The sequence below is a fragment of the Typopeltis vanoorti genome, chromosome 11, assembly GCF_054136105.1.
Source record: "Typopeltis vanoorti isolate ZY-2024b chromosome 11, IOZ_Tvanoo_1.0, whole genome shotgun sequence".
NCBI classification, from domain to species: domain Eukaryota; kingdom Metazoa; phylum Arthropoda; class Arachnida; order Uropygi; family Thelyphonidae; genus Typopeltis; species Typopeltis vanoorti.
This window is the reverse complement of record NC_143559.1, coordinates 7,981,141-8,008,585: the sequence shown is the minus strand read 5'-3', so window position 1 is coordinate 8,008,585 and position 27,445 is coordinate 7,981,141. Positions and strand designations below refer to the sequence as shown.

Sequence of the window (27,445 nt, the reverse complement as noted above, 5' to 3'; positions counted from 1 at the left end):
ATAACATAAAGTCTGTCAAGACTCATCGAGGGGAGGTCCCCCCCCCCCTAAGAAACACAAAATCTATCATACCAGTCCTTAAACTCATTGACTGTTCTCGCTCTCACCACTCCATCCGGCAATGCATTCCACGGTTCAACCTCCATTCAAAGAAACCACTTCTCACCCTCTTGCTCACAGTTTCCTTTCATAACTTAAAGGGATGGCCTCTTGTCATCACTCCTTCCCGCTGTTCAACCAAGCGAAAGAACTCCTCAGTGTCAACCCTGTAACCACCTCTCAACAGTTTAAAAGTCTCAATCATATCACCTCTCCTTGTTCTATCCAACAAACTCTGCGGTCTACATTCCCTCAGCCGATTCTCATAACCAAAATTGTACAGTCCTGAAACCATCTTTGTCATCCGTCTTTATACCCTTTCCACAGTTAATTTATCCCCTTCAAATTCTGGGGACCAAATCCGAGAACAATTGTCTAAGTGTGGTCTGATCAGAGACTTATGCAACTGAATGATAACTCTTTTATCTCTGCAGGTCAGTATCCTTCTCATAATTGTAGCAATCCTCTGTGTTACCTTCACAAACTTTGCAATATGTCCCCTAAATTTCAGGTTTCTATCAATCATCAATCCCAGATCTCTTGTCTACCCTACTTCCTCCAGTATAACTCCTCCCATAGAGTATGCAGCATCCCATCGATGTTTCCCAAACCTCAAGACCTTACATTTTGCCGCATTAAACTGACACCCCCATTCATTTGACCATCTATCTAGCTTATTCAAATCCTCTTGCAGGGCTACCACATCTGCACTATTACTAATAATCCTTCCCAGCTTCGCATCATCCGCAAACAACTGAATATCCCCTTGCAATCCACTGGCAATGTCATTGATATAAAGGTTAAACAATATAGGTCCTAGTACTAAGCCCTGTGGGACCCCACTTGTAACCCTCTGCCTCCTTGAAACTGCTCAACCATACACAATTCGCTGATACCTATCGGACAGCCAATCCTGAATCCAGTTGACCAATCTGACATCCAGACCCATGTGCTGCTACTTAAATATCAGCTTATCATGTGGCACCCTGTCAAATGCCTTTGCTAAATCTAAGAAAATTGCAGTACATGCCTTTCCCTCATCTAATGTTCTTGTAACTTTATTATAAAAGGCTAGCATATTGCTAAAACAAGAGCACCCTTTCACAAATCCATGTTGACTCTCAAAGATAACATTACCCTCATCTGCCCAATGATGTATATGGTCCTTCACTACTTTCTCCAAGATCTTACTAACTACTGATGACACACAAACTGGTCTATAATTAGACACTTCCAGTCTGCTACCGCCCTTATGCAATGGCACTATCTTACCTTCCTTCCATTTCATGGGCACCTTTCCAGTAGCCAGACTTTCATTGAAAAGCCAGGTCAAACGCACTGTCAGTTTCCTAGCACATTCTCTCAAAACTCGTGGTGAAATACCATCCAGTCCTACAGCTTTACTGACATCTAGAGTACTCAGTATTTGAAACACACTCTCCTCCTGTACCTCTAAACCTTGAAACTTCCCTATCCCTCTAGCATTAAAACTGACTCCTCTAGGATGAAATACTCCAATAAAGTGGTCATTGAACAATTCTACTATGTCATCTGCATCAGTCACTCTATTCCCATTTTTATCCCACAATATCATTCTTCCTTAGTCATTTCTCCTCTTACTGGCCACATAGCTAAAAAATTCCCTAGGATTTTCTTTGGATCTTAGGGCTAATTTCCTCTCATATTCCAGCTTCACCTTCCTTACCATACTAGTCACTCTTCTGGCCTGTGTCTTATATTCTTCATGCATCTGCTCTTCATCTGTCTCCTTATATCTCTTCCATAGCCTTTTTTTGCATGCAGTTCCTGTTTAATATTGTTTGTCATCCACTTTACATCAAATTGTGTCCTCTCCTTCTTCACTTGTGGAATACAGCTTACTGTTGCTGCTAACAAATATTCTTTCACAATTTCCCACGCACTAATGATATCCCGACCTTCCAATTCCTCCCTCCATGAAACTTCCCGAAGTCGACGTCTAAGACTATTATAATCACCTGCTTTATAATTCCACATACGTTCCTGTCTCTTTGATACTCCTGCATGTCTATTCATTTTCCAAGTCAAAACCATATGGGCACTCTCTCCAACTGGTGGGAAAGATGTCATCTCAGTTATTATCAACTCTTCTGATGCTATAACCAAATCCAAAACTCTTGAACCTCTTGTTCCCTCTGTTACATGTTGCCTAAGACATTTGTCCCTCAAGAATGCTAGAAATTCCATTCCCCTATTGCTACATGCATCTTCCTCTCTCCAATTTATACTACTGTAGTTAAAATCTCCCATAACAATCATTCTTCTGTCTGCCAAACTTAACTGTCTAAACATCTCTTGGTCCCAATGCTTGAAGAAACTGATGAGACTAGGGATCTTGGAGTGTTAGTAGATAGGAAGTTGAAGTTCAGAAGTCATGCGGCAAAGATTGCAAATACAACTCAAAAGATTATTGCAATGTTAAATGAACATTCACATGTAAAGATAAGGATGTCATTTTGCCTCTTTAACAAGGCCTTCATAAGACCTCACTTTGACTATTGTGTGCAGGTCTGGTCTCCATGTTTCCGTTGTAATTCTGATATATTGGAGAGATTGCAAAGGAGAGTGTTAAAAATGATATCAGGATTGTGGAATACTGATTATGAAGACAGATTGAGAATTTGTAGAGTGCAGACACTAGCAAACAGGAGAAAGAGGGGTGATATGATTGAGTCTTACAAACTTCTGAAAGGGATTTCAATTGATGGAATTTTTCAATTTATGGAGGGCAGGGAAAGGACAAGAAGGCATCCTTGGAAGCTAAGAATGAATGCTGCTAAGAAGGGGGTGAGAGCTAGATTTTTCTCTCATAGGGTGGTGCGTGATTGGAATGGATTGCCATTGGATGTTGTGAGTGCAAGCAGTGTGAATGAATTCAAGAATACGTATGATAGCTGGTGTGTTTAGTATGTGGCCTCCCTCGATGAGTCTCTGACTCCCTGGAGGTCTCTCTCTTAATAATAATAATTCAACTTTATGTGATCCCATCACTTAAAAATTTAGTTTTGCATACTGAAATTTTACATGTTATTAACACTTGACCTGAACTAATAAGATGATTAACAATATTAGTGTTTGTTGTGATCGTGTCACTGCAAACAGCTGAAATGTGTATGACTGAAGTATTCACTTGAAGACAAATTTTACTTTTCTAATTAAAATTATAAACTTTGAGATATCTTACATTTCAAACTTTCTTTCCGTAGCTGTTGTTGAATATCATAATATTTTTCAGCAAAAACTTTACATAATGCTGATGCATGCTCTGAAATTCAAATCACAGATAAACATGAATAATCACTTGCAGATTACTGAATTACATAAAAACATTTAAAATTTTACAGACTGGATAAATAAGAACAGTCAATGATTAACAAAAGCTTACCTAACTCACTAGCACAATAAGTCAGTTTGAGAACTCTAGACTGTAATTTGTGAAAAATAAATATATTTTAAAAAAATATATATATTATCTGTTTGCTGCAATTAACATATTTTTTTAGATGTTAACTACGGGGCAGTCAAAAAAAATTTCAATGGTGCTTTTAGGGTCTCTACACAGTGGACTTTAGATGTGTGACTAGTGTGCCTAAATGCATCAGTAATCTGATAAAATTCCACATCTTGTTGACATAAACATACAGTTCTAGAGAGGGCATGAGATTTACAACATTACAGCTGCTACTTTTACTTCCAAATAAAAAAGTTTATATACAACAACCAACCTCCACATTTACAATCTAACTGGTTCCTGGAAATCTACTAAGCAAAATGTTGTAAAACAAACCCTAATTTCATAGAGGCTCAGCATCATGAATTGGGATTACAATCCTGGAAATAGTTTGAACTCCATAATGTAACATGAACTTTTTGAGCAGTCTTTAAGAAGGTGCTTAGCACAGACTGGGACAAATGAAACTTAAGAGAAGGTTCCATCAATTTCATTAAATTCCTGAAGGCTAAAAATTTCATGCTTTTCAAATAATGTTAATGATTTCTGCTTCCTTTATGAATTTCTTATTCTCAAATTCACTTGTCTTCTTTCTGGACTGCACTGTAAATAATTTTAAACTAAACTGATGATGACCAAAGAGGTTAAAACAAACAACCATTTGCTTTTAACCATAGCTTCCTCTATGCACCTGTGAAGTAATTCAACAAAAGTGATTTTTTTAATGCAAATATGTATGAACTATTTGATGTAAAACTGAATGATTGATATAAAAAAATAAATGATGCTGAAGTCATTCATTTAATTTAATAAATAATTGAATATTATTATTATTATCATTATAATCATCAGAGACCTCCAGGTAGTCAATAATAATAATCACAGTTCCATAATCTGGAAGTGTACATCATCGATGAAAATGCACATAAATCATCTTTGAAACATCCTCTATCTATTGGTGAAAAAATAATTAAAATCAGTCAGTTCGTTTTCGAGTTATAAGCAGACATCGGAAATAGACTTTGCTGTGTGTGTGTGTGTGTGTGTGTGTGTGTGTGTGTGTGTGTGTGTGTGTGTGTGTGTGTGTGTGTGTGTGTGTGTGAGTGAGTGAGTGAGTGAGTGAGTGAGTGTGTGTGTGTGTGTTTATTATTATTATTATTCAGACCTCCATGGAGTCAAAACACTCATCATGGGAGGTCCTTTCTAAGAAACACAAGTCTATCAAGCCTCAAGGGAGGTCCCTCCTAGAAAACACAAAGTCTATCATACCACTCCTTAAATGCATTGACCGTTCTCACTCTCACCACTCCATCAGGCAATGCATTCCATGGTTCAACCACCCTCCATGCAAAGAAACCACTCCTCACCCTCTTTCCCACAGTTTCCTTTTGTAACTTCCAGGGATGGCCCCTTGTCATGACTCCTTCCCGCTGTTGTTTCTCGAGCCGTGATTCTCGAGAGCTAGAGGGTATTCCCACCTTATGCGACCGCTAATTCATAAGTACAGTAGTATAGAAAGAGAAGACACGACACAACAGAAATAAAAAAAAAATAATAATAATAATAATAAATTTCATTAGGAAAAGATTTTTGGAAAATTTTCTAGTCTTGTTTTTTTTCCTTTTTCTTTTGGGGGAGCCAGTGCCCCTTGGCCCTCTCCCTGGGTGCTCCAATGATCTGATATAGATGATGTTAGTCAGAAGTTGTCAGGACTTAAGCATCTGGAAATATTGGTTTCATCCCACTTAGTTGAATAGAGCTAGGTGAATATTTGAAAAAAATCATTTGACATCTCAAGTGACAAGAAATCAGAGGTGCTTAATGAGTATGGCCATCTACTCAACCTCCAGGAGGTCTTGCCTTGTTTGATGAAGATCAGCTGTCAAGTGAATCTATCCTTACTAGTGTTGCCCCTTCCAGTTCCTGATGCTTCAGTCAATACTCATTCAATCAATCTTCAGTCAATCTTATGTCCTGATGACAATAATTCTTTATTTCCTAGTTTTGAGAAGACATCAAAACCTACTGATTCTTCTGTAGTTGCAACACAAGTTAGTTCAGATTACTTAAGATCATCATAATCCTGTATATTTGTGATGTCACCTTTTGCACCTGATGCCAAGTATGCAACAAAGGATTATGTATACCATTTCACATATTCTAATGTATCTACTATTTCACCTAGTGTATTTGATTCATATAAACAATGAAGCATTTATGAGATATATGATGATACATCTGGTTTGTCTACGATTTCAAGTTTAAGTGAGTATCAAGACTTAACAGATAAGTGTGGTCAGTCTCATAGGAAGTGTGCCTTCTTTATAACATTATTCAGAAGGGGTTGCCATCATGTTGTACCCAAATATAACTGATAGAAGCATATGGAGTAAATGTGCTGTACAGGTTCTCCTGAGACAAAGGAAGTGAAATTTTTAAATGACTGGAATATAGTTTATATTTTTGAAATTCTGACTAATATGTATAGTTTACATAGCAGCATTTTGATATGGTCCAATGTCTTTTATGGAATAGAATGTATGGGGATGGAGGATTTGAACAGGATAATGAATGAGAATGATAAATTATTTAGTAACAAATTAAGTGAGTGTGTGCAATGAAAAGTAATGGGAGAAGTAATGGTCACAAGGAAGAAAGGAAATGGAATTTATAGAGTTGCTAAGAGATAATTACCTGAGACAGAATGTAATAGAGAGGATAAGAGGTCTGAGAGTGTTGGGATCTGGTCATAGCATCAGAAAACATATCAGTAACTAATCAATAACTAACACAATGTCCCCACTTGGGGAAAGCTAACATGTGGTCTTGTCCTGGGGAACTACCAGACATATAGAATTTTTTCTTAAGGAATATGTGAAATTACAAAAGCTGAGATTAACACAAGCTGAGGAGTCTGCTTTCAACAGTGCCATGGCATGAGAACTTGGAGGGGAGAAATGTTAGTGGTGCATAGGAGGTTTTCAAGGGGGTTGTTAAGGAAAGCAGTATCAGACTGTACATACCAAGAGTCAGGAAGAAAAATAAAGTAGGAGTGAGATGAATGAATAACATTATTCAGAAGGGGGTTGCGCCATCATGTTGTACCATCATGGCAATATCATATTAAAAATACAAAGATATTAGGAAAGAACTTGACATTGTCAGCATCCAGGAATGCATTAGCAGAGCTAATCTCAGGTGATATGGTTACTTAAACAGATTGGGAGAGGAGAGATTAGCAAAACAAATGTTCTCTGCCAGGTTGGCAGGAAAAAGATCCAGAAGAAGACCAAGATATACGTGGATTGATACAGTAAAAAGTGCCTTAGAAGATCTGATAATGTTGGAGTCTTGACAGGTAACAGACTCATGTGGAGGAAAATTATAGATAGGAAGTTAGTAATGACGTAAATTTTTATGTAGTACTATCATATCCTGTACATCCCTTGAGGGTACATGGCAGGAATTTGATGATGAGAAGGAGTTGCAGATAAAGAAAAGGTTGTGGAGGGAGTATAAAAAAAATTATCAACATCCCATTAACAGTACAAGGCACAGGCAAGGAGGGTTACATGTATGGTAAGGAAGGCCAAACTTAATTATGAGAGGAAGTTAGCTGATGAGTTCAATAGAAACAAAGTCCTAAGATTTCTTTTGCTATGTGACAAGTAAAAGAAGGAATGATTATGGAAGGATGACTTGAAAAAGTGTTGATGATAAGGAAGTAACAAAAGCAATCAAATAGTTAAGTTACTAAGTAATCATTTTGCAAAGGTGTATCATCTTGGGTGTGATACAGTAATGCCGGATGTGTCACTGACTCATGCGAATATAGAGATGGAAGAAACAGAGGTGTTTAGGATGTTGCAGAACCTTACTGTGAGCACAGTCATGGGATTATGAGGCATATTGGTCTGTCTGTTATGAGAATGTGCATGACCAAGAGGTTTAATTTAAGCCTCAGTTCTGGTAAGACTCTAATGGAGCGGAAAGAGGGCAAAATAGCCACAGCATAAAGGAGGCTTCGAGACAGAAGTATAAAATCACAGGCTAATAATCAGTATATCAGGAGTGGTGGTGAAGGTGGTAAAAGTTGGTAAAACTAGATGAACAAAATTGTGATACTTTATAAGGGGCTGTAAAAACTCGATTGAAGTTTAAATATTCCAAAGCACATTACACAGATTTTTTACTTAGGTCAAGTCCCATAAGAATGATGTAAAATTAAACCTTGTTTGTCTCTGTATATTTTGTACTAGATGTTTTTGTAAATAGCCCTTTGGAAATTAACTGTATATACTACTTTAATAAGAATATGTTAGAGTGTTAATAACAAAGGCAATGTTTTTGCCGCAGGAGCTGTATGTAATAGATCTACCTGGCAGCATAAGAAAGGTTGTTTATACACTTTGTGTGTATGAGAAAGACTTACAAGCTCTGCACATAAACACCTCCAAAGTCAGTCAGAAAGGTTCAAACAACTTTCCGATGGCCGGCAAATCACAATCAACAGAAAGATAAAAGAATCATGCCGAATTCTTCGGGGGTTACAAACTTCGTGCGAGGTCTCAGAGAAGGCATAATTAAAAACAGAGCAAAGCATAGGGAGGCTGCCCGGTTCCAGATGTCACCAGAGAGAGGGCTTCCTGGATCCAAAAGTCACTAGAGAAAAGAGCTGCCCGGTTCCAGACGTCGCCAGAGAGATAGAGAGCTTCCAGCAGTTGCAGAGACAGAGCTTAAAATTGCCAAAAGGAGAAGTTCCAATCGCCGGAGAAAAGTTTCCTGTCCAAGACTGGAAACTTTTCAAGACGGCAGATTGGAACTATTTCGAGACAGCAGACAAAAGCCGCAGTCGTCCAGGCATTTTCGGAGAGCCCAAGAAGAGGAGAAAAGGCGAGGCAAATTACCCTAAGCACCTTCGCTTGGAAGTTTTTCTTTTCGCCATGGGAAAGCAACCTTTTGCCGGAGCTGTACGAGTTTACAGCCCGCTATTTTTTCGATGAGATACTACTGAAGCCAAATTTCCTGAAGGAAGCTCGAATCTGAGATGAAAGAATTGCCATAGAACTTTTAGTGAAAGACTTTTAACTGAATGTGCAATACAGAGCCTTTGTAAGTTACATACTTTTGTATTTATTCCCTCCTATAGTTGTTGTAGAAGGACATTTAAGATTTTTGTTTAATAATGATAAGAAATGTCCTTAAGAGAACCAATTGACATGTTGGAAGTTGATATCAAATTTGAAAAAGTAACTCTAACCTCAGTTAAGATAAAAAGCCAAATGGCTAGTTTTCTGGTACCTTAATATAGAAAATAAGGGGATAAACATCCTTTGTTGTTTTATAGCCAGTAAGCGAAACTAAAGATCGATAACTACGATCTATATAAGTTTCATGCCGAAAAACTATCGGCGAAGGCAATTCGAAGTAAAGGTGGAGCAAGCTCCCTCACTATTCTTGATATTTTCTCATAATGTAAAACACAGCTCCTAGGAGATGTAATACTGTCATTACATTATGAGGAGAGGTCACTACCCACACTTTTCTATATTAAGGTGCCAGAAAACTAGCCAATTGGCTTTTCATCTTAACTAAAATATAATTACACCTTTATGGCATTCGTATAGTGAAGGTATGTAAGTTCTTTTCACTAAGCTTTGATATCTTCCAGGTCTACCTACTCACTGATGAGACCTCAAAAAAGGTTGAAACCGGTCTGGGTAGTGACCTCTCCTCATAATGTAATGACAGTATTACATCTCCTAGGAGCTGTGTTTTAGATTATGAGAAAATATCAAGAATAGTGAGGGAGCTTGCTCCACCTTTACTTCGAATTGCCTTCGCCGATAGTTTTTTGGCATGAAACTTATATAGATCGTAGTTATCGATCTTTAGTTTCGCTTACTGGCTATAAAACAACAAAGGATGTTTATCCCCTTATTTTCTAACTCTAACCTCTTTGCAGTAAACTAGGAGTTTAATAAATTGAAACTGTAAGCAGAGAGTAAATAAGTTTTTGAGTTAAAGAGATTAATTAATGCTGAAGTAAAGAGGTTCTAATTTATGCTAAAGAATTTTTATACATGGATAAAGAAAGCAATCTCCCTAATGTTTAAATTCGTGTATATTTCATAGTAATGTAAATAAAATGTGATTTGATTTTTTTGTTAAAAGAGTGTTGCCTGATTGCTTATTTACAGCTGCACTGTTTCTAAATAAATCGGACTTGCGAGTGGGAAATGAAGTGAGTTGGCCGAAGCATAAAGTTTCTTAAACTTTGTAAATAAAACTTATATACAAAGTTAAAGAATAGACCACGACTGTTTGTGTAAAGTTTTATTGAAGAAAATTGTGTTAGAGAGAGAGAAATCTAATGGCCGTATTATTGAGTTTTATGCTAATTAAAGATATTGGTGGCGCAGTCTCATTTAAATAAATTTTCTAGTATCTTAGGCATAAGACTCGTAGTGCGAAGGGTAGATAAACATAGTACATATTAACATAAACAAGGAAGATTCTGATTGAGAGAAATCGCACACAGCTAATTAGAATAAAGTATAAAGATAAATAAATTAGAATAACAAAATATCAAAAAGCAAAAAGAGAAAAACTTTTTTTCTCAGAGGACTGCAAATGATGATGCAGCATTGTAACAAGTGTATAACACTTCATGGGGAATATGCAGAATAATGTGTAAGCCACATGATTCTACCTCAATTACTTCATGGTGATTATCATAACTTTTCAGCACACCCTCATAGATAATGAATAACAATGGAGATAATGTGCACCCTCATCACACACCTGATTTAACATCTATCTTCCTGTACTTCTTTTGATTCTAACTGACTCTACAGCTTAAATAGAGACTACGTATTGCTTGATATAATGTCCTATTTATGCCATATAACTGAAGTATTTTGAAGTATAACTGAAGATCAACAAAACTTATATATAAATCCTGTTATATTCTCTACATTTCTCAACTATTTGTTCTTAAAGTGAAAATCTGATCCTGACCACCTCTATTCAGCATGAATCCAGCTTGTTCTTCACCAAGCTTCCCTTCCACAATTGCATTGCAAGTATACTTTCTCAAGTATATGTGCATCTGTCTTACCAGGAAACATGCAGCAGGGAAATATCTCTGAAATTCTTACATTCAGTTTTATTTTCCTTTTTTATAAATGGTATTATGAGAATGCTGCTACAGTCATCTGGAATTCGACCGCTGACCAGGTCTTCTGAATTATGCAATGAGGCCGCTGTCAAGCTGCCTTTCCACATTTCAGATTTTTGATGACTTTTTCTCTACTTCAAGTATGGATGTGTGTTCCTGATGGTATTCCTGTTGGGAATTTTCTACGATGCTGACACTGCTTGTTTCATTTAGCAGTCTTTCAAAGTAATTACTCCAAGCATCTAGAATATGTTTATCTTCAGTTTTCATGTCACCTTTATCATCTCTGATTCCTTTTACAGTACTTTTTCCTCCATTTCTAACCTTTTTCAATAACTTGTAGAATATTTTGGACCTTCCTTATATTTATTTTCTATGTTCTTACTAAAATCTTCCCATAACTTTTGTTTAGCTAGTTTTACACAGTGCTTCATTTTCTTACATTTTTCTCTGTATTCTCTAAGAGCACAAGTTGACTTACTTTCCAGGAACTTTCCATATTCTTTCTTCTTTTCCTTGACTGCAGCTTTAACCTCCTGAATCCACCATGGAGTTCTGATTTTTCTATCCTTATAGACAACCACCATATGCCTCTCTGGCTGAATGAATCAATGTTGTCTTCAGAGTTTGCCATTGAATTTGTATATTTGTATATTGAATGTGTTTGTATATTTGCTAGTCAAATATACAAACATCATTGAAGAAAAAATGAAAGAGTTTGAAAACAAGAAACCAAACTTTGGAGATTTGACTCTACAGTTCACCTCTGAAAGCTGCTCAAATAGATTCGTTTTAAAACTTTCTTACACACTCTTCATTTCAATATGAAATTCAACTTTATCCTGCTTAAAATGAGTGTTCACTTCCTATTTCAAATCCTCTGTATACTCTTGTGTCCTGAACCAGTGGGAAAAATCATTATCAACTATAATAACATAGTCAACGAGAATTTGCTTATTTCTTGCATCTTCTCTCCTTGTGAATTTGTGCACTTTTTTATGTTGGAACATGGCATTAGTAATAACTGATCCATGTCCTGAACAGAAATCCAGCAAGCATTTACTATTATTATTAATACGTTCGCTGCCATGCTACTTCGGCATAGTCTGTTCCTGTAGGCTGAGCAATTTCACTTCTTCAAGGTCAGTACAGTAATCTCGTTGCCGGCAGTAAGCATCATACAAGTATACTCGTAGTTGGCTTGTGCAGAGCATATACCATCTATGACTATACACAGTTTTGCTGCTAGCTCCACAAGCCAAGCATTTTCACTTCTTCAAGGTCAGTACGGTAATCTCGTTGCCGGCGGTAAGTGATATACGAGTATACTCGTAGCTGGCTGGTGTAGCTCATATACGAACTGCGAGTATACTCGTAGTTGGCAGCGAACATGTTAACTTTGTGCTTTTCTCTGAATTTTCTCAAAGCATTTCTATATGTCTAGTAATCATTTTCTACTCTTTTAGATCTCTAACAAGGACCAACTTTTCCTTTTTCATTGTACCAGCTGCCTTCTTTAATCCCTCAAAAAATTCCTCCATTTCTTCCTTGGTAGAACCTTCTGTGGGACCATAAGCACATATAAGTCTCATTGTTCAGTTCCCCATTTCTGACATTTTCCCACATCACCCTACTTGATATTAGCTGCCATTCAAGAAGACTATCCTCATATTTTAGTGTTGAATACTATAGCTATACCCTGTTTTCCCTGATTGTCATTGCCTAAATATAACATTTTGCATAGAAAGATCTCGCCTATTTTTGTCTTCTTTGTTTCAGTCACAGCTATTATGTCAATCTGGTACTCTTCAATTCTTCAGCTAATTCCATTTCTTTTCCATTGATGCTTCATACATTGACAGTACCAATCTTGAGGTCTACTAATGCTGAGGTGGGATGTGTTCCAGGATTTGTTCCAGTAGCTGACTTTCGCAGTGTGCTAGTTCCCTGACAAAAACAACCAGGGCCTCGCTTAACCAGGTGACATCCCAGTCAATATGAAATTCTGTCATGTTGTACCAACATTTTAGATTGTAGTTTAAGCCAATAAGAATACAATTTAGTTTTAGTCAGCTAAATCCTAAATTGCCAGCCCATCCTTGTTCATTCAGTATCCAGGTAGATACCTAACAGAGTGCACAACAAGAAGATGAGGTTTGAACATTAGGTCAGAAGCCCTGGTTGGTTCTCTATATTCCTTAAAAGGCAACATGGAGGTATTCGTCTTGTTATACAGCTTTGCCCCTTAAGCATTTCTATTTAAAAGTTATCAATTGTTATGTTGTGACACTGACAACTGGACAGCTTGGGACAGAAGATACAGCAGGTTGAGTTTTTAATGGTTGTTCATTTTTCGTAGTTGTTTAGGGGAAACTTGCAACTAAAATTGGGTTTCATTTCCATTTTCCACAAATTATGGACTCTACAACGTGTTATAAATAATTATTTTCATTTCCCAATGTTCAACCTTCATATTAAGGTCATCATCTGGAGTATACACATATATATAGAGAGACAAGCTAAATTACATTTCGCATAGTATGCTGAAGACACAATGATTTGATCAACAGTCATTCTATTGGCCTGACCTCTAGTGAAAATAAAATAAAATTACAATAAATAAATGAAATAAAATAAATTAACTACATCAAAGCTATGTTTAAGACAACATCAGAAAAACATTCTTTAATATAGACAGTTTTGTGATAGTGAAAATTATGTCTTAATTTAACGTGGCAATTGTTATATTTGATTTAGGATCCTTATGGTTCTATTTAAAATTAACTCTTAGGGAGAAAGGTTAAGTGGGTAGAATATGTGCCTTCCATATGCTTGGGATTTTTAGACCATCGTTACTGTTAAGATTAGGGTGATTGATAAGAATCTCATAGGCCTCCTTAAATTTATGTTCATACCATGTTTTGGTGTGATGCAAACAACAAGTGCTTTTCCAGTCAATTATATGTAAAATGTTCAGGGCATTATCAGAAAGACCAACTTGACCATAGTTATTATATTTAATGTGTCGTTTATGTTCTTTTTTTCTGACAGAAATTTTGTGCCCATGTAACACTAAAGGGAAGGATTAAAATTGCAAGTGTTTATGCAACTCTTTAAAAGGGAATGCTATAGTGTTCAAATTAAAGATTTCGGAACCATGAGTTTTATTTCCAGGGTAGAAATAAAATTTCTTTAATAAATTCATTGACAGCCACCTATGATCAAAAAAAAAAAAAAAAGAAAGTAAATTTTGCAAAGAAAATAATATATTTTGAAAGCATTTAAGAATGTGGCTGAAAATTCACTCACTACCTGTTAACTTGCTTGTGCAAGTGGGCTTTCTGGAGTTCTAGCCTCATCAGTTACATGCAGTTAGAATCATCAATGTAATTATGTAATGAAAAGATTAAATGGTGTGTAATCTTTTCAATCAGAAGTGCATAATTATTATTATTACGGGCGACTCCAAGGAGTCCTTAGACTCATCAAGGAAGGCCCTAAACATCATGCCCATCACAACAATTCGACAATCACATAGTATCTATCGTACTTTGCCTTGAACTCATTCACTGTCATAGCACCCACAACAGACTCTGGCAGCTTATTCCACTCATTCACCACTCTAAAAGTAAAAAAACTAGCTCTAACACCTTTACTAACTTGTTTACTAGCTCTAATACCTTTACTAACTTTACACTCTTGCCCGGCTTCCATGGATGTCCCCTAGTCCTCCCACCACCAGTCCTGTTCTCAAAAATATCCTCTGAATTAATCCTATAGAAACCCTTCAGCAATTTGAATGTCTCAATCATATCTCCCCTTTTCCGCCTATCAACCAATTTTTGCAACCCACAAATCTTCAACCTGTTCTCATAAGGTTCATTCCTTAGACCTGCTATCATCTTGGTTCACCTTTGAATCCTCTCAACCTCTTCCCCATCAAGAAGAAACCTAGGTGACCAAATCTGAACACAGTAGTCGAGATGGGGTCTTATCAAGGCTCGATACAGAGGAACAATAACTTGCTGCTTGTCAAAGTATTCTTCAGCATCGAAGTGATTTGATGAGTTGATTTAGCCACTTTTGCAATGTGCCCCCTAAACTTCAACTCCCTATCCATCAACACTCCCAAGTCCCTGGCCTCATCAATCTCCTGGAGTACAGTTCCACCAATGTGATATACTGCTGCTAATCTTTTCACCCCAAAATGCATAACCTTACATTTTGCCACATTAAATTGACATCCAATCTCCTTAGTCCAGACCTCCAATCTATCCAAATCATCCTGCAAAATTTTGACATCTTCTGCATTCACTATTGCCCTACCCAACTTTGCATCATCAGTGAACAAATGAACCGTTACTCTCAGATCCATCCCTATATCGTTAATGAACAAATTGAACAGTAGTGATGCAAGAACAGAACCCTGTGGCACACCACTAGTCACAGGCCGTCTTTTGGACTCTACTCCTGAGTAAACTACTCTCTGATATCTCTCCATCATATGTTCCATCATCAAACATATAATCATATGTTTTGCAACATTAAATTGATGAAAAACATCTTTCATCCACACTTCCAATTTATTTAAACCATCCTGAAAGATGCTGCCCTCTTCAGTTTTGTATCATCAGTAAATAACTGAATATCCCCATTAAATCATTTTCTATATAATTAATATACAAAGAGTAGCATAGAGCCTTGAAGTAGTACTCCACTAGTCACTCTCATAGATTCTGCACCCTCCATCATATACCACTCTCTGTTCTGTCAGTCACTCCATCCATGGCCTTCATATCCATTCCCATTTATGCCAACTATTGTAATACCTTTTTTGTGCAGTACTCTGTCAAATACCTTTGCAAAGTCCAGCAGTATAATGATGTAGTCATTTCCCTTAAACAATTCCATGATCACTCTATTAAAAAATGTGAGTAAATTATTAATGCACGATCTACCTTTCACAAAGGTAAGTTCCTGCATTAAGTTATGCTGACCACAGAGTAGCATATTCCTATCCATCCATTCCTGAATTCTACCTTTAAGCAACTTTTCCAATACCATTGTTATATTTCTTTATTACGTATTTCTTTATCCTGCTTTGTCTTTATTTGTTCATTACTTAAAACTTCACAAATTTTTGTGAATGGTCAACTGCCTCAACTACTGACTACCACCATTTATTTATTTATTTCTACTAGATTCCATATCCTCATGATCTATAGTCTAGCAAATTTATTTGTTTTACGACTGCACCAGTTAGACTATGTATTGAGTGTGAGAATATACGATTTTTAAATTAAAGTCAAAGCAGATATTGTTAGCATTCCTCACTAATGTTAATCTTTACTTTTAATTAGTTGTGGCTTGATTGCTGATCACTTAAACTGCATTACAATTATTTTGTTATTTTCAATACTTCCTGATACAAACTTAGTTCTAATTTTCTTTTCCTTTAAAGCAAAATCACAATCTCGAATATCCTTCCACTCATATATACACAAACCGCCAATAAAGCATACCTTGAGTAAGCTTAATTCAATATCATTTACATTATGTTATTATACCCATAAACAGACACACTTGATGTAAATTCTGGTTCAGAATTATCACATACATTTCTACTATTCTCGTTCAGCACCACCTTTTTACACGAATCTTTCATTCACACATAAGTGCTCCTCTTTGTCCTTCTTTCCTTTTGCAGGCTTTCTTGATTTCCAGCCAAACTTCTTCTTTATCCAAGTAGTTGATTATTCTATACCCTTTAGGACCCTTAACATGGTGGCAATGTGTAGCCCTTTTCCTAGTGAGGCGAACGACATAATACTTCTCATGGCAGTAGACCCAGGTAGAGGATAACTGAGAACTGAGAACCTATGACGCTTCTCTTTCAATTACTGACAGCTCACCTTACGTAAGAGAAGGTGAAAACCCTAAGACAAAGTATTTCTCAACATTCCGTCTAATAAAGGCCCAGACTTCCATTGTATGCATGCATCTCTCAAAACAATTAAATATATTGCCGTGTATTGACCTTCGGACAGACATGCTGACATCATACTTATTTTTGTTTATTATTATTATTATCCAGGTCTCTATGGAGTCAAAAGACTCATTGTGGAAGGTCCTTCCTAAGAAACACAAAGTCTATCATACCACACAATAAACTCATTGACCGTTCTCGCTCTTGCCACTCCATCAGGCAATGCATTCCATGTTTCAACCACCCTTCATGCAAAGAAACCACTCCTCACCCTCTTTCTCACGGTTTCCTTTCGTAACTTCCAGGGATGGCCTCTTGTCATCACTCCTTCCCACTATTCAACCAAGCGAAAGAACTCTCCAGTGTCAACCCTGTAACCACCTTTCAACAGTTTAAAAGTCTCAATCATATCACCTCTCCTTCTTCTATTCATCAAACTCTGCAGTTCACATTCTGAACAATGTTAGTTCACAAATGTGAACTAACATTGTACAGTCCAGAAACCATCTTTGTTATCTGCCTTTGTACCCTTTCCACAGTTAATTTCTCCCCTTCAAATTCTGGAGACCAAATCTGAGAACTAAGCGTGGTCTGATCAGAGTCTTATACAACGGAATGATAACCCTTTTATCTCTGCAGGTCAGTGTCCTTCTCATTTACTGCAGCAATCCTCTGTGTTACCTTCACCACCTTTGCAATATGTCCCCTAAATTTCAGGTTTCTATCAATCATCAACCCCAGATCTCTTGTCTCTCCTACTTCCTCCAGTATAACTCCTCCCACAGAGTATGCAGCATCCCATCGATGTGTCCCAAACCTCAAGACCTTACATTTTGCTGCATTAAACCGATACCCCCATTCATTTGCCAATCTATCTAGCTTATTCAAATCCTCTTACAGGGCTACCACATCTGCACTATTACTAATAATCTTTCCCAGCTGTGCGATATTCCTGTAAATATATCTTTTAAATATAATCCTCTTTTCTAGCAGTGCGTGTTGTCACGCTTTAAAGTAGTACTGTACTCATTATTTTTTTGTCTTTCTTGATATTTTAAGCCTTTTTTATTTGCAACTTCTAATTGTTCTAAATAAAATTGTTTTAGGATCTGCCATACATGGGCATGGGTTAACAGCATAACATAATGATGTTATGCATCACATTATCATAACAAAGGCCTATATTTAAGTTTTTACAAGTACTAGATTACTACAGACAAAAATTGACATTTCTCTAAGCACAATCTCCTTACAAAAACATGTAAAAGCAAGGTACACAGAGTACAGGGAAGACAGAAATTGCAGCTCATGCCCTTGAACTGAAACATATCCCCCAAATCGGCAAGGCCATAATCATAGACAAACAAGACAACGAAACGATGCTTAAAATATTCGAAACTACTGCCATAAAATGTGATGAAAATTCAATCAACGTCCACCGCCCCTACCTAATTTCCGAATGTTGGACGATCCAGAACTTACAAATTAAGCCACGCCTCTGGCCATTTAGTGACAACAAATGCCCTTAATTGGCAGCTTCAACTTGCAGTCATGACATAGCCATACACTCATTCCAAAAATGTTCCGATGATGGTCAGTCAACCGAAATGTCCGCACTCCGTTAACGTTCTCCCTTGCCAGTTTCCCCATAAGTAAACCCTTCCCCTTCTCTCCCCCCCCCCCCAAAAGCCCTTAAACACAATAAAAAAAAAATATATATATATATATATATATTTATATATATATTAGTAATACAAAACCGGATTTCCAAATTTATTTTTCCCGCGTCAACCCCCCCCCGTTATAAATAAACAACCTTCAGCAGGATCATGGAATTGAAAGACATCCTAGTATTAAAACAAGGTATGTACAAAATTTTTCCACCTCTTTTATACTACTATAATTGCCTTCTATACTCACCCATAATGCCCTAAAATGTATATACCCTTTTTTGAGTAATTATAGCCAATGTATTTAAAATAAGGGACACTCCTAAACAAAAACAGGCTATAACAGCCGTAATTATAATAATAATTTCAATTAGAGGGTTATCATTCCGTTGTATAAGTCTCTGATCAGACCACACTTGGACTATTGTTCTCAGATTTGGTCCCCAGGATTTGAAGGGGATAAATTAATTGTGGAAAGGATACAAAGACGGATGACAAAGATGGTTTCAGGACTGTACAAGGATAGTTATGAGGATCGGCTGAGAGAATGTGGACTGCAGAGTTTGGTGGATAGAAGAAGGAGAGGTGATATGATTGAGACTTTTAAACTGTTGAGAGGTGATTACAGGGTTGACACTGGGGAGTTCTTTCGCTTGGTTAAACAGCGGGAAGGAGTGATGACAAGAGGCCATCCCTGGAAGTTACGAAAGGAAACTGTGAGCAAGAGGGTAAGGAGTGGTTTCTTTGTGTGGAGGGTGGTTGAGCCGTGGAATGCACTGCCTGATGGAGTGGTGGGAGCGAGAACGGTCAGTGAGTTTAAAGAGTGGTATGATAGACTTTGTGTTTCTCAGGGGGGGGGACCTCCCCTCGATGAGTCTTGACAGACTTTATGTCTTAGGAAGGACCTCCCTCGAAGAGTCTTTTGACTCCTTGGAGGCCTGAATAATAATAATAATAATAATAATAATGTAAAAGCAAACATGATAAGTTACATATCATGAGATATGTAACTTATCATTAAATAATCACCACTCCCAAGACACTAATTGCTCTATAATTAGTGCTTTTTATATTTTGGAGCCACCTTTGTGTAATGGTACTATCTTATTCCCCTCCCACTTTCTTGGACCCTTGCTGGAGCAGACACATAGCTAAAATAACTTCATCAGAGACATAATCAGTTCTCTTGTTCATTCACATAGCACATGGACAAACATTCTGTCCAATCCCACTACTGTATTCACTGATATTTATTGGGAAAAAAAAAAAAAAGCTTAAAAGGCTTTATTTCAGGAATGTAAATTAAAAGAAATAGGGATGTTTTAAATCAATCCTTATTTCATAGCCAAATGTATAGAAACTTAGAAACTTTCAAGAATAGACGAGAGAGTTTATGAGAATACTCCTTGAAATTGGAGTTGCCTTGGCTCTTGTACTATTTATAAAACATGAGACCTGCCTGAGGAGACTGTATATTTGCCTTTTATTAATGTTTGGTCAAGAAGAACTGGAGGCAGCCTTAACCTTGTCGCAAGGCAAGAGGAAAGATCTTGCCTTACCACAATTTGCATACTGGTAGGCAATCTGCCACATATTGTGGTAGATTCGTCAACTGTAACTAAATCTGCACAGAGTCTGTGTGTGTGTGTGGGGGGGGGGAATATGTTTGTTTCAGGATTTAGAAAACAATAACTAAGAAGAAGGCTATATTCAAATTGCTGAAAGGTGTAAATACACGAACCAACAGTAATGAGGTGAGAATGGCAAATATAAATGCAAGGAAGAACAGGAGTGAATAAAAATACTTTCATTACAGGCAAATGAATTACTAATCATTTACAGTTACGATATTATATGTGTGTGCTCAATAAGTTGTTGGAGTACAGCAATTACATGTGATCCTAGAAACTCTAGATATGCATACCTGTATTTATGATGGGCATAATTTAAAAAAAAAAACATATGAGGAGAGGTTTGAAATAAAGAGGCTGTATATGACTGGTAGCTCAATAAACAGTTATAGGGAAAAGCTTTGATAAATTTAGTTTAATCCTTTATTCCAGTGAGAGCAAACAAAGTTTATGCCTGAAAATATCTTCAGGACTGAATATAGTGTTGTACTATCTTACCTGGGTAAGTAGTACAACACCAGGCAACTCATAGCAAAGGTGGAGCAAGCTACCAACACTCCTATCCCAGTATCTCCCATGATCTTGCTACTGCTTCTGCCTGGTATCTCCAACTCTGGGTTATATGTGTTCCTACTGGAGATAACTCTGGTTATATGTGTTCCTGGCTCCTACTGAAGAGACCTCAATAAAGGTCGAAACTAGTCTGGGTAGCGGCCAATCCCTTAATGCATAACAATATACATATCCACAAGGAGATGTGTTTTGCATTATGGGAGATACTGGGATAGGAGTTTGGTAGCTTGCTCCACCTTTGCTACGAGTTGCCTGGTGTTGTACTATTTACCCAGGTAAGATAGTACAACACTATATTCAGTCCTGAAGATATTTTCAGGCGCAAACTTTGTTTGCTCTCACTGGGATAAAGGATTCAACTAAATTTATCATAGTCTAACCTAGTGAAAAATAAACTTTCAACAGGGAAAAGCTTATCCAATTAACTAAGATTTTGCAAAGGCTTTTGATAGAATACTTCATGATAAATTGATAGTCAAACTAGAGCATATGGGGTTGGATATTAGATTAGTTCATTGGATTGGAGACTAGCTATCTGATAGGTAACAACAAGTTGTGTATGGGGGAGCGATATCCAGGAAATGGAAAGTCACTAGTGGAGTGCCACAGGGGTCTGTTTTGGGGCCATTACTGTTTAACTTGTATATTAACGATATAGGTGAAGATTTGGATGGAGATATTCAGTTGTTTGCAGATGATGCAAAGTTGGGATGAACCATGAAGAGTAGTGAAGATGTTGTGGCCTTACAAGAAGACTTGAATAAATTGAGTGATTGGGCACGGAAATGGAGATGCGAGTTCAATGTTGCAAAATGTAAGGTTTTAAAATTTGGAAAACAAAGATGGGATGCAGAATTTATGCTTGGTGAGGATATATTGTGGAGGTGGAAGAAATAAGAGATCTGGGGGTGATAGTGGACAAGGATCTGAAATTTAGGGGACACATAGCCAAAATTGTGAAGACAACACAAAGGCTTCTGGGAATGATGCAGAGGACACTGACATGTAGAAGTAGGGAGATTCTTGTTCCATTGTATAAGGCTCTGATTAGGCCACACACGGACTATTGTGCCCAGATTTGGTCACCAGGTTTTCAGAAGGATGAAGAGATGCTGGAAAGGGTACAAAGGTGATTGACTAAGGTAGTTTCTGACCTCTAGAATGTCGAGTATAAGGAAAGATTGAGAAGATGTAATCTGCAGAGTCTGGTGGACAGCAGGAAGAGGGGGAGATATGATAGAGACCTACAAGTTGGTAAGGGGTTGTTATAGGATCAATGCTGGAGAAGTTCTACAAAAAATAATGGGAGATCGAGGGAGAATCAGAGGTCATCCCTGGAAACTGTATAAAGAGGGTGTGAGTAGGGGAGTGAGGGGCAGGTTTTTTTCATGCAGAGTTGTGAATGATTGGAATGTCTTGCCTGAGAATGTGGTGTCTGCAAGGAGTTTGAATGTGTTCAAGGCACGGTATGATGAGCTGTGTGTGTGTGTGAAAAAGGACCTCCCAGATGAGTCTTTGACTCCATGAGGTCTTGGGAATAATAATAATAATAATAATGTTGATCAGATGATTCATGTAGGGGGATGCCAAGAGTACATGTGGGCTGATAGAGCAGCAAATTATCTTGTACAATTAATTGTACACAATGATTTATTATTATTATTATTATTATTATATGACACCTCCAGGGAGTCCAAAGACTCATTGAGGGAGGGCACCTACTCTACAACTCATTCTAACCACAACTACACCAACGCCATCTACTGCCCACCACCACTAGTATTTCCACAGACAATCACAAACATTCATGTCCATGGCAGGATTCGAACCTGCAGCCCTTTTGGCTGGAGAGCGGGTACGCTAACCACTCGGCCAACCAGGCCAGCATATATATAGTAACACCCTCAAAATTATTCAATATCAAATGCACCCATGACAACTATGACTTTCCATAATTTCTAGATTGTATTGCTTTCTCTAACATATAGCACTGACTTGCAAAGTAATTCTCTTACAACATGATATTAGTTCAGCATTTATTCCATCCATGAAAACATTTATAAAAATGTACTGCACTTTAAACACACCACAGTGGACTAAATCTTTATTAAACTGTAATAATGTCATCAAATCTTATTTTCTTAGATGACAAGTTTATGAAAAAGAAAAAAGGGGTAAGAAGAATGCAGAACAGCTGTGCAATTTTTAGCCAGAATTTATTATTGTCATCATCAGACTGCCATGGAGTCAAGAGCCTCATCATGGGAAGTTGGAGTAGAGCAATTACATGTGATCCTAAAAACTCTAGACATGCATGCTTGCATTTATGATGGGCATAATTTAAAAAATTATGCCCATCTGTAATGATTGTTATTCCTATGATTTTATTTATACAGTAATCTACCTTCCATCTGAACACATCAGGAAGGCAATTTAATGTCCTAATAATGGTACCAGAAGTCAGTTGACATGCAAGATACAGTTAATTTGAGAGGTTGAACAGTAGCTTATGATATTTCACTTTGTTTTCTAATAATTTTAAATACTGATGATCAGCATATATCTTTTTACATCATAAATGTATGTAGGTTCTTATATACATGAAAATTCTATATGTATAAGAATGAAAGCAAAAAAGATTCCACGAGGACTCTTTTTTCTTTTTTTAATTCTTTCATTTTTTTTTTTTAACATGTAAGACAACACATAGAAAATGCCACAGCAGGTGAAGTACGGAACCAGGGGCAAAGATGATCTTCACCGAAACAGTAAATCATTATATCCCAAAAACAAGTAGAAAGAAAATTACTAAGCCTCTTTCAACAGAAATATTTTGCCTGATTAACTTTAGAAAGAAATTAAACCAAGGGGACCAACCAATGAAAGCAATAGAAAGTATTACAAAGAAATCAGTAAAGAAATAGATAAATCTTGTAGAAAGGATAAAAACACATATATCCAAAAAACATGTGAGGAGATAGAGTCCCATGCAGACAGTGATGAAACCAAGTTTCTCTTTTCAAAAATAAAGCACTCTCTTAATAGTTTCAAGGCAAAAAAACTTTAACATAGAAGAAAAAGATAGGCACCTCCTAATCGAAAAAAGAGAAATTTTAGAGAAATGGAAAGACTACTGTGAGGATCCATACAAAAAAGAAATAAAAATCAGATATAATAGATAATGAATGTTTGACACAAAAATTAACTTCTCATCCTCAGATGAAACTAGCTATCAAAAATATGAAAACTGGAAGCAGCAGATAATGATGGAATGTATACAAAGATAATCTTTAATTTTTTATAATATAAAATCTATAATAATTAACTGATAAAGAGCATGGAAAGAGCAAGGAATGAATTAATGCTAAGATTATGCAACCAAATTTAGGTGGCATCTGCCAATGGACAGGGTGATGCCAATCTTTATACCAATCCATAAAAAAAGGACGTACCATGTAGTGTGAAAAACCATAAAGCAAGAGCCTTAATGTCCAATGCAAGCAAAATCATATCTATATTATCAAAGAAAGAATCAATAATCACCTGAAGGCTCATAACTCTTTAGAACAGGCTGGATTCACAAAGATATCTATTTTTTTTTTTTTTTTCATGATTATCTCCCAGAATTCCAGAACAGAAAGATTTCCTTTGAAGCTGGTTTGATTTTTTTTTTTTTTTTTTTGTGAATAATCCACATGTTCACAAGAGATGTTCCAAAGAGTAATTCAATGGCAGATCTTTACCAGTTGATGGTCTCTCTCAGAGTGAAATAATAACATCTCATCTGGTCCGAGAGATCAACACCTTCCTTAGGTGTTGATCTCTCAGGCCAGAGAGAGATATATAGATCAACACATTTCTTAGCTGCATTATAGCTGACTACAGCATCCAGATTTTTGTAAATGCTACACTAAGCTATTCATAAAAGCACTCTCCAGTAGCACATAATGATGATCTCTGTAAGTCATCAACATAATTATTGACATTTGTTCAGTTCATTTCATTTCATTATTTTAATGCCTTTTTTGTTTTCTATGGTTATAATTTATTTCAGTTTCTCTTTCTTCATCATAAATTGTGCTTGTAAGTCATCATCAAATTCCTGTCATGTACCTCAAAGGGTATACAGAATATGATAGTACTACATGAAAAATTTACATCGTTACTAACTTCCTATCTACAATTTTCTCCAAATCAGTCTGTTACTTGTCAAGACTCCAACATTATTAGATCTTATATTTCTATCTTCTAAGGCACTTATTACTTTATCAATCCACCTATCTCTTGGTCCTTCTGGGTCATTTTCCTGCCAACCTGGCAGAGAACACATGTTTTGCTAATCTTTCATCACCCAATCTGTTTAAGTGCCCATACCACCTGAGATTAGCTCTACTAACACATTCCTGGATGCAGACAATTTCAAGTTCTTTCCTAATATCCTCGTTTTTAATATTATATTGCCATTGATGTCATTTGTTCGTGACCCCAATCTTTCTCAGGACTCTCATATCTGCTGTTTCTAGTCTTTGGTCAAGTGTTTTACTATTGAACCAGCTCTCAGATCCATAAGTTAAAACTGGTTTGAACACTGTCTTGTATACAGCTAATTTAGTGTTCCAACTAATTTCAGTCTTATTCCATATGAATTTATTCAACTGACTTCCAACCATGCCAGCATTGTTGATTCTGTTGTCTATTTCCACATTTAATTTTTCATCTTCACTAAATATCGTGCCTGACTAGCTGAAATGTTTTACTTATTCAACAGGTTCTCCATTCACAATGCAGTTGACATTTTCAATGCTTCTGTCTATTTCCATTGTCTTTGTCTTGTTATTGCTGACCTTCATACCATATCTATTATAACAGTTATTCAATTTAGTCAGGGAATCTTGCAGACTTGTAGCATATTTATTTAGAAGTACAATATCATCTGCATAAAGCAAAGAGCAGACATTAACATCTCCAATTTGATATCAAGTTTAATACCATTTTCCTTCATAATCTGGTCCATATAGATAATGAATAACAGAGGGAATAATGTACATCCTTCTCTGACACCAGATTTAACATTAAGCCATTTTCCTATACTTCCTTCAATTCTAACTGCTGACTTACAACTTAAATAAAGACTAAGTATTGCTTCATATAATGCCCTATTGACACTATATAACTGTAGCGTTTCGAATGGCTTCTCTCTTGGCACCTTGTCATAAGCCTTTTCCAGATCTACAAAACTTAAATACAGATCTTTGCTATATTCTCATGATTTCTCAACTATTTGTCATAAAGTGAAGATCTGATCCTGACAACCTCTATTTGGCCTGAATCCAGCTTGTTCTTCCCAATTCTTCTCAACCGTTTCTCAAGCATACTTGCATAAATCTTACAAGGAACACTCAGTAAGGAAATACCTCTGTAATTTTCACATTCAGTTTTATTTCCCTTTTTATATATGGGTACTATGAGAGCTCTACTCCGATGATCATCGGGAATTCATCCCTCTGTCCAGGCCTTTTGAACTATGCAGTGCAGCCACTGTAAGACTTTTATACCTTCATACTTCAGCATTTCTGGTCAAATATCATCTACCCCTGATGCCTTTCCACATTTCAAGCCTTTGATGGATTTTTCTACTTCAAGTATGGATATGTATTCCTGACATATCCATAAAAAAACACTCTCAGCATGCATGTTGAGTGTTTTTTTACCACTGTGCTTTCACTGCTTCATTTAGCAATATTTTGAAGTAATTACTCCATACTTCAAGGATACCTTTTTCTACAGTTTTCATGTCACTTTTATACATCTATAATTCCTTTTACAACACTCTTTCATCCATTTCTGAGCTTCTTCAACAACCTCCAGAATATCTTGCCCCCTTCTTGATATTTATTTTCTATGTTCTTACCCAAGTTTTCCCATGACTTCTGTTTAGCTAGTTTTACACAGTGTTTAGCTTTCTTACATTTGTTTCTTTATTTTCTAAGAGCACTAGCTGACTTATTTGCCAGGAACTTTTGATATGCTTTCTTCTTTTTCCTTCACTGCCTCTTTAACTTCCTGTGTCCACCATGGAGATCTGATTTTTCTATACTTGCAGGCAACCGCATCAGTCTCTCTGGCTGAATCAAGGCTTGCAACTGACTCTCCAAGGTTTGGTTCCTGTTCTCAAACTCTTTTCATTTTTTATTCAATAATCTTTGTGTATTTTAGTCTACAGTTCACATCTGAGAGCTGCTCAACTTTTATTCGCTTTAAAACTTTCTTACAAGTTCTTCTTTTCAAAATGAGATTCAATTTTATCCTGCTCAAGATTAAATAGTGATCACTCCCAATTTCAAATCCTCTGTACCCTCTGGTGTCCTGCACCAGGGAAAAAACATCCTTATCGACAATAATATAGTTAATGAGACTTTCTTATTCCTTGCCTCTTCTCTCCATGTGCACATTTTTATGTTGGAACATGGGGTTAGTAATAACCAGTCCATGTCCTGAGCAGAAATCCAATAGGTATTTGCCATTATTATTAGCTTTGCTCTTTTCTCCAAATTTTCCCAAAATATTTTTGTATGTCTGACAATCATTTCCTACTCTGCTATTTAGATCCCCAACAAGAACCAACTTTTTCTTTTTCAATGTGTCACAGTTGCTTTCTCTAAAGCCTCAAAAAATTCCTCCACATCTACCTTAGTAGAACTTTCTGTGGGACCATATGCACAAATAAGTCTCATTGTCCAGTTCCCCATTCTGATATTAGCAAAAGAACTCTTTAGGATTTCCTTTGGCCTACTTAGCTAATTTCTCTCATAATCT

The 27,445-nt window shown here is 36.7% G+C and overlaps 1 protein-coding gene across 4 annotated transcripts in view; it reads right to left on the bottom strand.

Annotated features, from left to right (window-relative positions):
* LOC150101288 (COMM domain-containing protein 4) overlaps positions 1–27,445 on the bottom strand; it is a 228,949-nt gene that overhangs the window by 71,505 nt on the left and 129,999 nt on the right. For all 4 annotated transcript variants that reach the window (XM_090400289.1, XM_090400287.1, XM_090400288.1 and 1 more), the window contains one exon: positions 3,323–3,403. In XM_090400289.1, the coding sequence (XP_090256415.1) occupies positions 3,323–3,403 (81 nt within the window). The remainder of the gene's footprint in view (positions 1–3,322; positions 3,404–27,445) is intronic.